This window comes from Macrosteles quadrilineatus, unplaced genomic scaffold (assembly GCF_028750875.1).
Source record: "Macrosteles quadrilineatus isolate MER2022 unplaced genomic scaffold, UCM_ALF_1.0 Scaffold_6__1_contigs__length_79288215, whole genome shotgun sequence".
Lineage (NCBI taxonomy): Eukaryota > Metazoa > Arthropoda > Insecta > Hemiptera > Cicadellidae > Macrosteles > Macrosteles quadrilineatus.
In genome coordinates this window covers 55,254,473-55,271,024 of record NW_026542599.1, presented here as the reverse complement: position 1 = coordinate 55,271,024, position 16,552 = coordinate 55,254,473, and the positions used below count along the sequence as shown (strand labels likewise).

The 16,552-nt window shown below is 32.4% G+C and overlaps 1 protein-coding gene across 2 annotated transcripts in view; it reads right to left on the bottom strand.

Moving 5' to 3' along the window:
• Nucleotides 1-8,370: 8,370 nt before the first annotated feature.
• LOC128996248 (membralin) overlaps nucleotides 8,371-16,552 on the bottom strand; it is a 98,244-nt gene continuing 90,062 nt past the window's right edge. For both annotated transcript variants that reach the window (XM_054421427.1, XM_054421428.1), the window contains exon 14: nucleotides 8,371-10,280. In XM_054421427.1, coding sequence (XP_054277402.1) covers nucleotides 9,897-10,280 — 384 coding nt within the window. In that variant the 3' untranslated portion in view covers nucleotides 8,371-9,896. The remainder of the gene's footprint in view (nucleotides 10,281-16,552) is intronic.

Genomic DNA, 16,552 nt, shown 5'->3' with positions numbered 1-16,552 from the left:
TCCAATATGTAACACAATTTCGTGCGGCGCCCAGTAAGGTTGGCAAGCCTGTTTCCGACAATAATCTGCATTTCCGGCGCCGTTGTTCACAAAGTGGTGTATCAAAGACTTGGTGGTTATTGCGTACCTATATTTTCCTATGCTGCTTGGTTTTCCTGTACAGTCTGGGTTTTATAACATTTTTACGCCAGTTTATAAAGCAGCTACAAGTCTTATAAGCAATGTAAAAAATGTTGGTAGATTTTAAAGAGTTTTTTTTTAGATCTTTGTTTGGTAATATGAAATTGAGAGTAATAGTTAATTCTTTGAAAATAAAGTCGGAATTAATCAATAGTAAAACTTGAATTGCCTACATCTTTCCAAGGTAAAGCTGTGTGATACAAGACAGGATAAGGTTGTCCACTATCTTTATCTGGACATTTTGACGTCTTGAAATATTTAGTGCTAATATCAAAGGTGTGTCCGATGAAATAAGAAACAACCATTTCAAAATACTCCTAAAGCGTAATCCGCATTATATTACGAGGAATGATACAATGTATAGTGATTCAAGAACAATAAATATATTTCAAGTAAAACTCTCAATTAAAATTATCCCCTGTTCAAAGAATTGCTTTGAAAAAAATCTTTGAAGATTAACCGAATGAATAAAAGGTCTTTATATAGCAAGTGTTTTTCAGATACATAAAATTCTACATAGCAAAACAACACTTGTCATTAACCTACTTAAACTTTATATAAAAACAATCGATATAAAAAAATCTTTGAAAACAACCTCTGTGATACAATGTAAAAACAATTAATATAAACTATCTATAAACAAACCATCAATAAACAAATCTATAAAATTTATCTGTAAAAACAATCTATGACAACAATCTTTCTGTATAAAATGTATTGCAGTCAGAACATTATATTCAATATTCAAATAAACCATTTTATTTTGATTTAGCAAAAAAATGTATCAGTCAAGCAGATTTTGTCCAATAACAGAATTTTAAATGATTAAGGTAAATAACACGTTGATAGTTCTTTGGATACACAAACAATCAATCTCTTTGGATAAAACAAATTTTGTTGAGTTTGTGAGACAGTTTCACGGTAAAAAAAAACTCCCATTAGATTAAATTTGATCGACGCAGAGATTTACTAGATACAGCCGAATGCTCATTTTAAGGTTAAACAAATATGAATGTCTAAATAAACATATCTGAAACATCTTTGTTACTGAGTACGCTCAGCATAGCCAGGACTATTTTTATTACCCCTTTAATTAAGGATATAAAAAAACACAAGTGTAAATTCTAATCTGGATAAAAAATAACGGCTGAAAGTTCATTCGTAAATATAATTTAACTCTGTGAACTAGGTTAATCTAGGGGTGAACCAAGGTCACGAGGGCAAAGACAGAGAATATTGGACATAGGAAAGTTTGAGAGTAGAAAACAATGTCGGACCGATCGACTGTCAGTCCATGCTCGACCGACATTCGTTTTCATTAGGCTTCGTTACGCTGACAATTGCACCAGTCCTGAAATGAACAAATTTCCGGAGACTTGTGGGGGTTCCCTCCCCCTCTCCACCGGGGTCAATTAACTGTGTTATTCCGACCTCAGTAAACTAATTAGCCAAATCAATCATCAGCTGCTTGGCTTTCTTCATTAGACTGCAGTTACAAACGTGTAGAACAAACAGATCGTCCAGAACGACCTGCTCGCTTACCTCCCTCGATAACACTTCAAGGTCACCACTTGATTGCAAAGCGTTTATTTTTCCAGCGCTTTGGGGCTGGTCTCAATTGATTTGTCAGTAGTGGTACTCTGGCATTTAATTGTTGAAAACCGATACAACAATGAATGTGTTTTCTTATATAAAAACGTGTCGAGTATGAAAACGTTTACTACATACTTTTACTAACGTCCGTACTACATAAATAAACGACAATGAATGGTAGTTGCATCAATTTGTGGATACTTTTTTGAGCCAATGCAAAACAAAACAGTTTATAACGTATCTATTTTTTTGAGGACTAAGAAGTGGAGAAACTAAGCAATTCGTAAAATGATAAATTAACCAAACAATTAAATAGGCCTAAATATATTATTTTTCACAATGATCACGCTTGCGACCAATAGCCAATTATTACAACACCAAAGCTACTTTTTAACAGGGTTTAACAGGGTAACGTTATAAACTAGAGTATTCGTGTTCAAAATTGAGTCATATTTAATTTGAAAATTGTACTAAAAAGTAAAAATGTGTTACGTTTTAAATTTGATACATTACGTTATGGATGGTATTTAATCTATTGCTTTTTAAGTTAATAATCTGTGTAAGTTATTTTTAGTTTATAATTGCAACCTTATCTAGAAACTCAATTATTATTTTTCGGCTAGTTAATTTCTTTTTACGAAACAATGTTGTGAAATACCATTGCAATTAATCGCAGTAAAATTTACCTCCAACCACGTTGTGGTTTTAAAATTTGATCTCACAAATATAGTTTTATTTTTATTTGTTACATAAATACTTTTCACTTATCACACTAAAAACTAGTTTAGTCTAAAATAAACAAAATTAAAATCTAAATTAAACAAATAGTTAAAAAAAGTGAACCAAATACAGAGCAGGAGAAAATTGTTTTACAACCTGAAATAACTGATAAAATCACAAAAAGAAGACCCAATTGATTGAAAATTGTTGTTATTTAGATGTCGTCCTGTCGCCTGTATTCTACGCCAATGTAATTGGAAGGTCTAGCCAGGGCTTCGTTGATATTGTGCTAAATAATTGGCATGTTGCGCCGAATAGAACAATTATTTCGCCATATTAATTATGCAGGATGCAGGATTTAAAAACTAAATAAACAAAACCTTTTTAAAATGTCATTTTGATAGTTGGAATCTTTGAGTTTTATTATCTGTAATGTTTTGAGACTTTTTCAGTACAGTATTAACAACATAGTACTCAATCAAGGAAAGAAGGATTTAAAATTGTTTTTTCATCGTGAAATATATCAATTTTTTTTAAAAGGTTGTAGACCTACTATATCTTTTATATAGAAGTTACAAGTAAGTGGACTCTAGTGACAATAGTGTCAAGTTAACTATTAGTAGTATATCGCCATCGACATATATTTTTGGAATATTTGCCTCTTTATGAATAATGTCACGCAAATGCTGGCAGTATGAGTGTATACATCTAAAAGTGTTATTGTATTTTATCAATTCTAATAAAATAAATTACCGACACGAAAAATGTCTCAATTTGAAAAATTTACTGTTTGAGAGTTAGCCACAAACATTTAACTTAAAACACCAACCAAGATATTACCAAATACTTTGAAAATATCTTAAAAGAGTGGTTACGAAACGTGGTTTGTAAAATAAAAAACTAAAACAAGAAAATAAAAGAGTACTTATTTGAGTTATTATTACTGATCATGAATAGGCTTACTCCAAACGTACACAATTGTACGATTGTATCAACACAGTAGTGTTAGGAAAATTAGAAACCGTATAAAATTCACAATTTGAGAGACAAGTTTCAAGTTGCCAAAATGAAGAAAATAGGGAGAAAATCAGATCGTAAAACTTATTTATAGGCCTTACGTGTCACGGAGTAAAAACTCTATAGGGCTGGCTTGAAGGCGGAGATTATGTTATTGTAAGGCGGGCAGAGTTCCGGGTATAAAGAAGACGCGAGAATTGGGATCAGCCTTTTTAATTAGTTCTACCTCGAATTGCTCCGGCATTTTTCAAGCTTTAACAGGAATTTTTACTTCCACGGAAAATAAAACTGCCCCAAATTAAAACTTTGAGCTCGCCGATGAGTTTATTAGTTAATATTCCACGTGGATTCAATTAAGTTTAAAATTTCGGAAAGTAGTTGGGACGAGGGAAGTTTATTCTTTGGTTCTGAATCCGTTCGTCCATGAGTTTAACACACTCCCTAAATAATCTAGAAGGTGTGTGTCAGACCTATGTATGTTTTTATATTTGTGTAATTTTCCTCGTAATTTTCCTAACTTTCCAAATATTATCCTGAAATAAAATTATTTATCTACGGACTATCATTAGCCCTGGGGTAATAATATCATCAAAAACTAAGGAACGCATTTTGAACTGACTTATGTAAAACCTTTCCATATCCCCTTTTCCACACCATCTTCCACAATCACAGTGTGCAGACCATTATTTTCATTCGCAAGCTGGACATTTCTGTCAGGACATTATCGTGGCACGTCCAAACAAGGGGCGGAATCTACATATTTATAGGTTAACAATTAGTTCCAAACGAATCGTCCCGTCAACTCCGCGTCAAATGATGCAATCCAAATAGGATCTGCTTTAATGATTAACATAGAATAAAGATGAGGTGAGTCAGTTCTTGTCTCTTCCAGCTGTTTGTTATCAATTCATCTCACTACATTTTACAGGCTGTTTTAAGTTCGTCAGCTGTCAATTACAATGATTGATTTCGATTTATTCGAATGCGTTGTCAACTATATTTGCTCTCTAATCAGTTGTTTGTTAACAGTTCATCATACTATGCCCTACGGTTTTCTCAAAAAACTTGACTACGCTTTCAACCACCATCTCTTCCCAATTAATCTTACTACGTTGGGGTAACTATTGACTGTTCATACTGTCTGCCTGAAATTCCTACAGGTGATTTGTAATCACTTTATCAGACTACGCAGACAACAAGTGAGTTTTTTATCTTAATGCATCTTGTCAATTACAGCCAATTTGTTCTCTGTTTACGAGTGGACTAAAAAGAACCAATTCAATAACAGTTCATATAGTAAAATTACTCTGTCAAATTATCAGTTGCCTAATTTTAATAACAAGCTTGTAACGTGCAGAATGGTTTAAATTCGTCTGGCTTTGGTAAACTTCCAATTATTTTGTTCGTAGTTCATATGACTACGCTGTCAACTAACAACCTGCTATTTGATATTAGTTCTTATGACAACGCTTCCAGCCACTGATTATTTATCTTGATTGTTTACTGGCTTCGTTCAATAAATGTGAACTTTTTACGTGCTAACCCTTTTTATCTCTATGCATCTCTATTTATACAATGTATAGCCTACATTATACAAATCATCCATTACAGTCATATAATTTTAAACTTACTTTTAAGATTTTGTAATTCAACGCTTAAACCAGTTTTCTGCACAGCTTTTAAAGAGTTAACCATATTCTTGTCCTATTGTCTAAGGATCATATTGTGTTGTTGATAATAATCATCCATAAATACTCCAATAAAATTAACTGAGCTAAGTTCAGAATCAATCTTTCCTGCACCTGTATCTAACTAGAACTACAACCTTTTGTATTTGAAGCAGCTATCTTGCATAACAAGATAATCATGGTTTTTATTGAGGTTATTTTAATTGTGTATACAATGACCACTCTTTGTATCATGTGCAGTTCCATACCTTGGGAGTCAAGCTTAAAACTTTGACATGAGAGGAACAAAAGACTTAAGAGTGGATTCCATACGTTTAATTGACAAAAGTTGATAACCTTAAACAAATACTTTTTCCTACAGTCACCCGACAAAGTGGGCTTCAAAGCGGGATTAAAGTACAGAAAGCTGCTAATTGGTGCATTTACTTACTTTGCCGCACACATTTTACTTTGTCGCACACCATTATTCCAACCAAACAACACAAAACAGTGTGCTTTTATTATGCACGTAATGATCACAGACAATAGACCACCACGGTCTATGCCATAATGGTCTATTCTCTGTGCAATTACGTAGCTTGGAAATAGGTTGGCAACACTAAAAATACTACGACCACGATCAGCTGATCAGCTGTTGCAGTTTTTTTCCCATTTCGTTTAACGCTTGGATTTAACCTAACCTAAAACGTGCTGTTTAGTGTTTAAAAGACTAATTATTTCTATGCTTTATAATAACTGTAGGAAACATATAATGTGCAACACGAGTGCAAATTGCCTTTGCTGCACTCGATAAACTTTCCACACTTGCCTAAAGCTCGTGCGTAAACATTTCTCTCTTGTTCAGCAAAGTGCCACTTCGCCCACTAGTTACACAAATAACTATTGCATTCAGTTATCAATTAAGAACTATTATAATGTTATTTTAGTGTAAAGATTTTTAGAATGTATAAATGGGGAAAATACCTATAAAAATCTAATTTTCCCTACAGTCACCCGACAAAGTTGGCTTCCTTGTACTGTTTATAGTACAGAAAGCTGCTAATTGCTGCATATTTATACTTTGCCGCACATCAGGATTCCAACGAAACAACACAAAACAGCGTGGTTCTATTATGCACGTAATCCGTGTACGCTTGGAAATAGGTTGGCAACACTTAAAGATAATAATACTATGAGCAGCTGATTGACTATTATAACGACGATTTAACCTGTCATTTCGTGTTTATAGTTTCGGTATTTCTGAACTTTCTGGACTTTTCTTTTAAACGTTTTTAAAACATTCCTACGATCTTAATAAACAAGAAAATACCTTTAAAGCATTTTTTTAGGCGCGGAAACCACTTCAAATTACAAAAACATACGGAACTATATTCTCAAAACGCGGAGCACATTTCTTGCCGAGGAAAAATAGCGGAGTGATACGGACCGCGGGTACTACTTTCTCTAAGGCACCATCTGTGTTGCCAGCTGAGCCTAAAAACGTGACGTATAGTGTTTAAAAGACTAATTATTTATATGCTTTATAGTGACTGTAGGAAAAATATAATGTGTAACACGAGTGAAAAAGGCCTTTGCTGCACTCGAGATCATTCCACACTCGCCTGCGGCTCGTGCGTAAACATTGCTCTCGTGTGCAGCAAAGTGCCACTTTCACCACTAGTTACACAAATAACTATTTAAGAAAGTATCAATTTGTTTATCATACTGGGTAATTCTTTATATAAGAAGGCGGGAGGAAATCTTAAACTAGAACGTAGATCCAGTAGAACATTAAAATATAGGTCTCTGTTAGGAGATAAGGATTTCACAAACATAACTTCAAAAGGATCATCCTAGCCAAAAAAGGCAAAGCTACGAAAATTGAAAAAAAATCTTAAATAAAATGACTAACATGACAAAAAAGGAGTACATTTTTCCGGTACTGTCAGAATAGTTAATTTTTATATTGGTTTTATGCATTTTCGGTGCTGTTGATTTTCCAGCAACTCAGAAACTTATTTGAGTGTATACTTATGCATTTTGGTCGTAAAACGTTTTGAAAAGTTCAAAATGAAACTTTAACTGTAAGGCTCAAAAAGGAATGCAAGAATGGTTATGTATTACATTATTTAAAAAATATGTTATAGTTGTAATTTGTAAAACTTTGTCTGTACTTTTTGCAATTTGAGTAGTTGTGAATGGCAGGTTTCTTGTCCGCACCTGAGAGCTTATAATATTCATATAGAGAGGGAATATTCACCTGAGAGAGAGAGAGAGGGAATATTCAGCGTAAGATATTACATGCTTAGTCCTCTGTTGGGCGACACAAATATATGAAATACCCCCGCCGCAGCAAACCTGCAGGCTAAATGAATTTTCATTTGCCTGATTGGATTTACACTAAAATGCCACCTTAAAAATATCACATTTATTCCCTATTTATATAGAATTAGTTTAAAGAGTACTTAGGTTTGCTGCAACAGGGAGGGTAAAAAAGTGTTTTTGTTGTAAAGTGTTAATAGTTTAGTAAGAAATTAATGAATTTTCCAATTTTTTTAAAAATATATTCATAAACAAGCAAACTACAACAGTTGGCTTATTGTCCATAAGAATAACATGAGAATGTTAAATTTAAAATTTTTTTTAATGGCTCCGTAACCGTTAGGCGCATAGTAACGCTTCAATTTACTAAATTATTTGTTTTTTTAAGCTCTACAAAATGGTTTAAAAAGAAATTGTAAAAGTTTATGTTTTTAGGGTCAAAAATGGGAAAACCCCATTTTTACCCCATCAAACCCCCCCTAAAACCCCCCATAAACCCCCGTTCCCATAGTCCGATTATGCTGGTTTGCGAACTCGTTCGAATAAATGTAAACAAATAAATAAATATATTTAATAATAAATGTAGGTCTACACGTTTATATCAAATTTAATCTAAATCGGATAATTTTTTTTCGAGTTATCGTGCTAACAGACACACATATATACATATATGAATTTGAACGGATGGTGTTTTTTGCCTCTGGGGACCTCAAAACAAAAATAAATCGGTCCCAAGTCCAGGTCTTACCATGAGTACTACAGTAATAGCTTATTCCCTATATGGGAAATTCGCTAAAAACTGAGAAAATTCTTATAGTTAGGAGAATTTGAATCTGAGGAGTTGATAAAAGCAATCAGACAACTTACGGTTTAGTTTCTATTATAATATTTTATACAAAAATATACACAGGTTGGTAAATATTTATATATATATAACAGTAACATAAAGAAGCTTTCAAAACAGCCAATATTATGTTACAGTTCCAAAGAACTGAAAATATCAAACAATGAAGTACAAATTACAATGTCATCTGCAAGTAAAATTATGTTTATATTGCTATAATTATTTATACAGATCACGGTGACAATAAGTTCAAATAAAAATACAAAACTCAAAAGCAATTATCACTATTTTTTCCTAATTTACATTACTTAGTAAAATGCAAAGGTAAACAAAAACTTACTAAATCAAAAATATGCTTAAAACCCAAGCCATGACCGTAACTTTCAGACGGTTTAAGATGATAATCTAAAATAAAAACTTGTCATAGTTTATCATATTTCCACCTTAATTCCAGGTTTTATAATAAAATGGCACAAACCACCATAATGTTTTATTTCCACCCATTCATTAACACATAAAGATAATATCCGATAGTAAATCACGTACCTTTAATAATTTTAATGACCTAAAAGGTGGAGAATCAGGTGAGCTGAAATTAAAAAACAACAACACAAAATATGTAAATAAAATAAAATTAAGGGAATTTCTCATATTTATTTCATTGAAGGGTGTTATTATGGAAGTTTTACTTATCGTGTCATTTCAAATTATTTTTCAAAGCAATTATGGGATAAGTATTCATTAAAATATACCTTTTAACAGTTAATAACATCACGCATTGGTCAACAATCAGTTATTTGCATGCATGTCTAATAAATATTCTCAGATTACATACGATTTTTACAGTGTCATACATTTTGTCCAAAATGGAAAAAAACACCGAAATGTAAAAACATATTGCAAAACCGGTTCACTGTAACTAATAAGGTATTAAGACCAAAAAATAAATTGTTGAACTTTATGAGGTGTAAAACATATTTTCTAAAAATTAATAAAATCAATAAAATTGCAAAAACTTTAAATTACTACGCAAATTAATAATGTAGAAAAAAACACTTGAAAAGCCACTTAAAAATGTAACCAAAAACAACATTATTATTTACTTACGTGACGTTTTAACAACCAATTAGTTCTAGGGTTGTCTTTAAACTATGTGAAAATGACAATTCTGTCATATAAGGAGCAATAAACAAAATTATCATTATGATTTAACAATACAAAATTTTTCAATCACAAATTATGTTTACAAAAACATTACATACCATTTTCATGGTTTCATGTACGATTAAGCCAAAAAGATTTTGTAAAGAATATCTTGTTATAAAACACAATTAGCATTATGATTTAACTGTTCAATTTTTCAATTTCCAATTGCCAATTTTTATCACAAAACTGTACAAAAACATGGTATATAATTTTCACTTTGTCATAAATATTTCCGCCACAAGAAACCTACAATTTTAAATTTAACAAATAAAACTAAAATAATTTTACTCAGACCAACATCCCGATCGACGATTCCGAGCTACATATAATTTACATAGAAGTACAACTTAGCTTACAAACACGTTCGAGGGATCCGGCGGGTCCGGGGGGCTATCAGACTCGTGCCTGCTGATGGGAGTTTCCCCTTCACTCTGATGATTCTGATGACTCTCTGTAACTTCCGAGTCATTGTGGTTCTCAAGAGTTGATTCACTCTCGCTCTCAGCACTTCTACACGCAAGATTCTCGGGGGGAGATTCTTGAGTGGAAGTGGTCTGGGTGTCCACAGTAGGTGGAGGGGACGTCTGGGCCCCCACACTTACCACGGGGGGCGCGGGCCCCTCAGGCGGACTGGAAGGAACACTCTGCGACCTGATCAGCAGATGCTGCAACTGCGCTTGGTGCAGAATCAGCGGCAGCTCGTAGTGGTGGAAGAAGTAGAGCATTGAGTGCTGCAACAGAAATAAGTTGTAGTCATAGAATGTTAATTTCAATAGTTTTAAAGAGGTTGACAGTTTGCAGCTCCTGGGGTATGTAAAACGTACCCTGAAAAGTATAGGATGAAATGGTACAGTTTAAGGGTTGAACCATAGCCACCTCTAATATACTCTGTGTACTAGAGAAGGCTATGGTTGAACTGATAAAATGTAAAGGGGGAAAAAGTATACGAATCCGCGACATTGCTTATATGGATCTGAAGTCAGTTGCGCTACTAACTCAACTAAAACATATCAAATAAACTGTAGTACTCTAACAAACACAACGGTATCTTATGAGATAAATTACTATAGTAACTTTCTTAGGTAAGAGATTTATACAATATTAAGGAATTCTTCAAGGGTGTAGTTTCCTCTTCAGGAGCCATTCTTGTTTTCTTCTTGAATCGCCTTTTCTACATTATTTTTTAGGCGGTTTGGAAGTACATTAGAACTCAAATTCTGTTTTAATTGGGACCGAATCCTATTCGGATGGTAACAAATCCAAATTGTCATTTTTTTTACTATTAACCCTTAACAAAATATAGGTTCAAACAAAATTCGACAATAACCCTAGAGAGATGACTCGCTGTCGGCCTATCAAGTGACAAGCAATTTGTTGTAATGCTGGAATGTCCATCACACTAAGAACCTCTACCTAGGTTATAGACACAACTACAATCAGTACGAGTGCAATATCACTTTATTTACAAAAGAAATTTTCATTTTATTTCGGTAAAAGGATGGGTGGTTTTGCAAATTAAAAATATGTCAAAGAGGGAATGAAACAGTGACATGGAGCTTGACAGGAAATTAAGAGTTATGACAAAGAGTAATTGCACCGCTTTACTTCTTTTACTGATGAAGTTTTTACCAAAGTGGAATTTTACAGCATCAAACCAATTTCCCTCCTGGGTTGGCATACATTTTAAAATCAGTATCCTTTTTATCAATTATTTACAAAATGTGATATAATATGTTTTTTGTTTTTTTTTTTCGCTGTTACGTAGTTCTGATAATGATTACGATTAATTGTCAATTGGTAAATGAACTGTACAACTTATAATTCAAATAAATAAATGTAAATATCAAATGCACATGTATGAAATTTATAAGTTAACTGGTGAATAAAAATTAATAGCATCATAGTTAATTTAAAATTAAACATTAAACATATGTATATTTTGTGTTTAATTTAATATGGTAATAGAAATATTTTACATTCTAAGAAAAAAAGTTGTATACTAAAGCATATAGCATTTACTAACAAAACTACAATACTAAAACTGTTGTGTATTTCAACAAATATTTAACAAAATATTTTATTCAGTTTTTTTAATTTACAATTTTATTATTACATTTTATTTCAATTTATTTGCTTTGTACTGTAATTATAAACTTAATAGTTTTTACCCATCCATTTGTACATTTTGTTTACTTGAATGTTCATTTTTTGGTTGTCAACTTATTATTTAATAATTTATTTTTTTATTTCCTATTTTAGATCTTGTTTATTTTATGAGATTATGAGTGGTTTAACTGTTATTTATCTTTAGCTAATAGGTACTATTGCTAGCGTAGTAAAAATATAAGATAGAGAGTAAGGTATTATGAAATGATGCAGTTAATTTACTAGATGGCTTGTTTTTAGTATGACAATAGTGAAAATATTTGTTGTAGGCTACATATAACTTTTAAACCATTACTAAAAATGAAAATATATTTGTATGAAACCAAATTCATAACTTAAAACTCATACAAGACCAAGTGATGGATTACATGATATTAAATGTGGACATTTAAACCTGTTGAAAATCAAACTAGAAAGAACGATGAATTTCTAACAAGTGAACAATTATTATTGTAAAGCTTACCTGAATACTTTTAATAGAATCTACAATGTTATTTAAAAAATGTAAATTATAGAGACTTACAAATTGTAATCTCAAAAGAAAAAAGGGGGATGAAAAAATGTTTGGCTTGTGAAAATAAAGTTTTAACAAGCTTAATTAAAACTTAATACAATTTTATGAATGAAGATGTCTCACGTTATTTTAATGAAGTAATTTAGGTTGTTAATAAGTATGATACAGCTTTTAATTATAACATTGTTGATCTTATGACTATTTTTTTTCATCATCAGGGGGAAAAGATGGTATCAGCAATCTACCATTAGCTTGTCAACAACCTTTAACAGGGGTAAGTGGTGGGAGTAACTGTTATTGTAACATTTTATTGGGAAAATCCCTTTTGAACTATAATTTTTAAAGCAAAAATATGATTTTTTGTTAATTTATGTGGGTTTTTATGGGAAAATAACAAAAGTTACAATAACTTTTGAACAATAATTTGTACAAAAATGGGAGTTTTACCATTTTGTTAAGAATTTAAGGACTACTCGTATAACATACTAAATTTCTATTAAATTTGTTGGGGCCATTTCCGATTTTTTTGTTATTTAATAGGTTTTTATGAGAAAATTGCAATTATAAGTTACAATAAAAAAAAAAATGGAAATTAAGAAGCCTGCATATTCCATTGATTAGTACATAGATTTGATTTGATTTGATTTGATTTGATACATACCAAATTTCATCACAATCGGACTACATGTGTGGTCTGTAGCCCTGTATGCCTTACACATACACACATACAAACATACATCTCTTCCAAAACCATTTTTTGGGTTCAGGGTGACCCAAAACGGACATATCCACTCGAAACTCAATCTCGAAAATTTTGACGAAAACAATACTTTTTCCATAGGTTCATATTGTATAGGGGAAGAAAGTAAAAATTCAATGATAAAATGTCAATAAAATCTCAGTTCACCAATTTTACAAAATTGGCATTTAATATAAATAATTGCGAAGAAATATATTTACCACCATCAATAAATTAGCAATGAGGTATGTATTAGTATGAAATTTAGCTCCTTTGAAATATAATTTGTTTAATAAATTGTTACCCTGCATTTGCATGCCTATAACTTACGGTACCTATGTCTGTGAAACATATCAAGCAAAAGCAAATATAGATTAATTACTTTCATAATTTTTGGCGTTAATAGAGAAATTACTTTAGGTGAAAATGCTAGTATCGTGTTATCTATTAAATAGAAGAGTTACTCTAATTTTAGGAATGAAATATATTTTTTACATTCAGTAATGCCTCATAAATTACTGTTATTAATTAACAGTAATTTATGTTAGGAAGAACGCCTTGTAAAATGAATTTTTTTATGAAATAAAATATTTCATTCCAAAATTTGAGTAACTCTTCTATTTTACGATAATGAATGCCTTTGACTAGCTAGGTTTTAATGCTGTAACTTTATATCCACCTTTAGCAAAAGATCCAGCAAAAGCCATGTTACACCAATTAAAAATCCCAATCTGTGATACAACCTTTGTCTACAGTTCATTCATGGTGAGTTTATGTTATTGAAAGAACTCCCAAAATCCCAAAAGTTTGTGAGAAACTTTGTTGGTTACAAATAGTGATGGAGAAAGGACACAATAATCTCTTAAATACCGTGACGTGTGCGTTTGATTTTAATTGCACATTTCAATATGTTTCCCGAGTGATGCTGCCGTCGCGCCACCCCGGGTCGAAGACTAATGAATATGCATCGGAAGGGTGAACTCTTGTTGTTTGTTCGTGATTGTCGAGTGTATGCCTCACTGGTCCACGTCCTACGACAGTTCCGCGTAGTTAACCCGTTGTGATAGCCGTATGAATAGTTTAACCCCGGCACCGGCCGACCCGCCTGCGCCTGTTAATATTGCTATCAAAATGCTAAACAATCTCCGGCGACAATGTTCTTGCACCCCGCCTTGTCAAGTTGTCTTTTCTCCTCAATACACAGTCAATTGAATTTAATTAAGTGTGTAATTTATTGGAAACGTGTTAATTCGAAATCATAGTTATGTGATGAAATTAAAATCCATAGGGTGTTTCAAAAGGGGCTTTACAGCTTTGTCATCCCGTTTGAATCTGACCAATCTGATTTACTGACATGGTTTTGGTGCTTATACTAAAAGCAAAATATTTAAAGGTGCTCTCCCAATTAGTACCGGGTTAGTTCGAATACGGGGGTTCATCTAGTGATGGGTGTAAAATTTACCATTTTATTTCTGTTAAAAACAACAATAAAATTATTCTGGTGGAGTGACTCGTAGCAGTAGAAATAATGGTTGTATAAAAACAAGACTTTTCAACTATTAAATTATAAAAAGTAATGAAGAGTAGCCACAAAACGTAATATGATGAAAATACAATGTCTGAAAATCAAACTTTTAAAACGGAACATGATGGTTTTGTCTAAATTAAATTCAACGGCTTTAAACCTGAGGTAAATGGGCCGAGAAAAGTATAAAAGCGCTGCAGTTTTTTTTCATACTTAAATGCATCGTTGTACCTATGGAGGCGAAATGAAAATTATATAATCCATTTAACTTAATTTCGACCCTAAAACACTGTCATTGTTGTAAAGAAAATGTTATATCTAGGTGATAATGTATATCTCGGTAGTAAAGTTGTTAGACGATAATGGATATTGGCAAATACCCATAGAGCAGGATCTTCCCTCAAAGAAAGTTTTTCCCAAATGAGTTAATAAATACTACTAAATGAAAATTAATGTACTGAAAAGGAAAATGCCACTGTAAAAAGCAAAGAGCAAGGAAACTGATCGTATCGTATTAGTAAATATTTGGAATTTTACACATGATGGGGAATTTGTAATAACACAATATACACATGTCTTTTGTGTTAATGTGTTATTACAAATTCCCCATCATGTGTAATAGGTGCAATGTCTAATAATCAATTTCCTTGCTCTTTTACAATAGCATTTTCCTTTTCTTACTAACATTAATTAATAAACATTACAACAACAAAATATTTCCGACTTTACTTTTAAAAGGTATTCAACGTAAATTTATTTTGGTCCTGGTAACATAAAAAACATGTATTTCAAATTATACTCATAACAGGTGTAGTATAATTATTGCGGGCCTGGCATTGTTTAAGACAGTTGGAAAACAAGTCACGTCTCGACAACTTGGGAGGCAGCAGCCACAAAAATTGCTCTTGACATATTAAAGTAAACACCATTTTAAGTTGAGTGAGCGGAACTCACTCCGTTGCATACTAACGCGGAGGATCGGAACTGTGGGTCTTGGTGAATAATTCCCGGATGCTGGCCGGCAGTGCAATGTGAGTCGTGTTGCGTGCATCTTAACATCGATTTCACATTGATAAGGTATATTTCAAAAATTATGTTTAGGATTTATATTATTTTTGTAATAGAGATGTTTTAGAAAAATGCAAAATTAAGTTTTCATGCAAAGATTCATTGCGCGACACCATAGACTACTAATCTTTTATGCAATTACATTGATGTATCGTTAGCTAGTCTCAAACGAATAATTTTGGAGTATTTTTGGTTTGTGAATTAGCTACGCTATTGACATTTTTTATGTTTTTTTTTTTTTCAAGAGAACTGTCCAAACTACCATCTTACTACTTGAAGTAGACCTTGTATTAGTAAGCATCATTAGTTGGTAGCCCCAAATGGCCAATTTTGATGTCGATCGCTATAGCCATGGCTGCACATGCAATATTGTTATCACCAATAGTTGCTCTGTCCACAACGGGATGAGAATAAAGAAGGGAATAAGTGGGTATTTATAACTACTGTAAAACAAACATAATTAAAAACAAATGTATCAGATTATGCATCTCCAATTATTTAAATGTGATTAAATACAGCCCTTTAATTGAGATTGGTGCCTTTAGGAGTGAGTTGATCAAAAATTGATATTTTCCGGGGATGTTTCTAACCGAGAACTTTCATTCAAGCATGCGGTTGATTGCTTTACGGCTTACAGTTTTCTCAAAAGTTCGTGATCCTTATTAGCTCCATGTACAGATGTCATTTTAATATGTACACACACTACGAAGAATGTTCTCAGTTGTGCAATGTACAGAAAGTTTTAACTTTAAGCGATTACACGTAACTTGTCCAAAGTATTGACATTAAGAAATGTCGAGTTTCACCATCAATATCAAAGACAAAATCTTTCTTACAATAAAATCAAATTGAACTTATCACCACAAATTCACAATAAACACTCCAAGGCCAGGTTTTCTCAAACGAGTAAAATTAATCACGGATTAATTTGTAAAGGATCAGGTCGATGGTGAATATGTCATGTTTTGAGCTGCCGCCGCCCTGGCGCGCA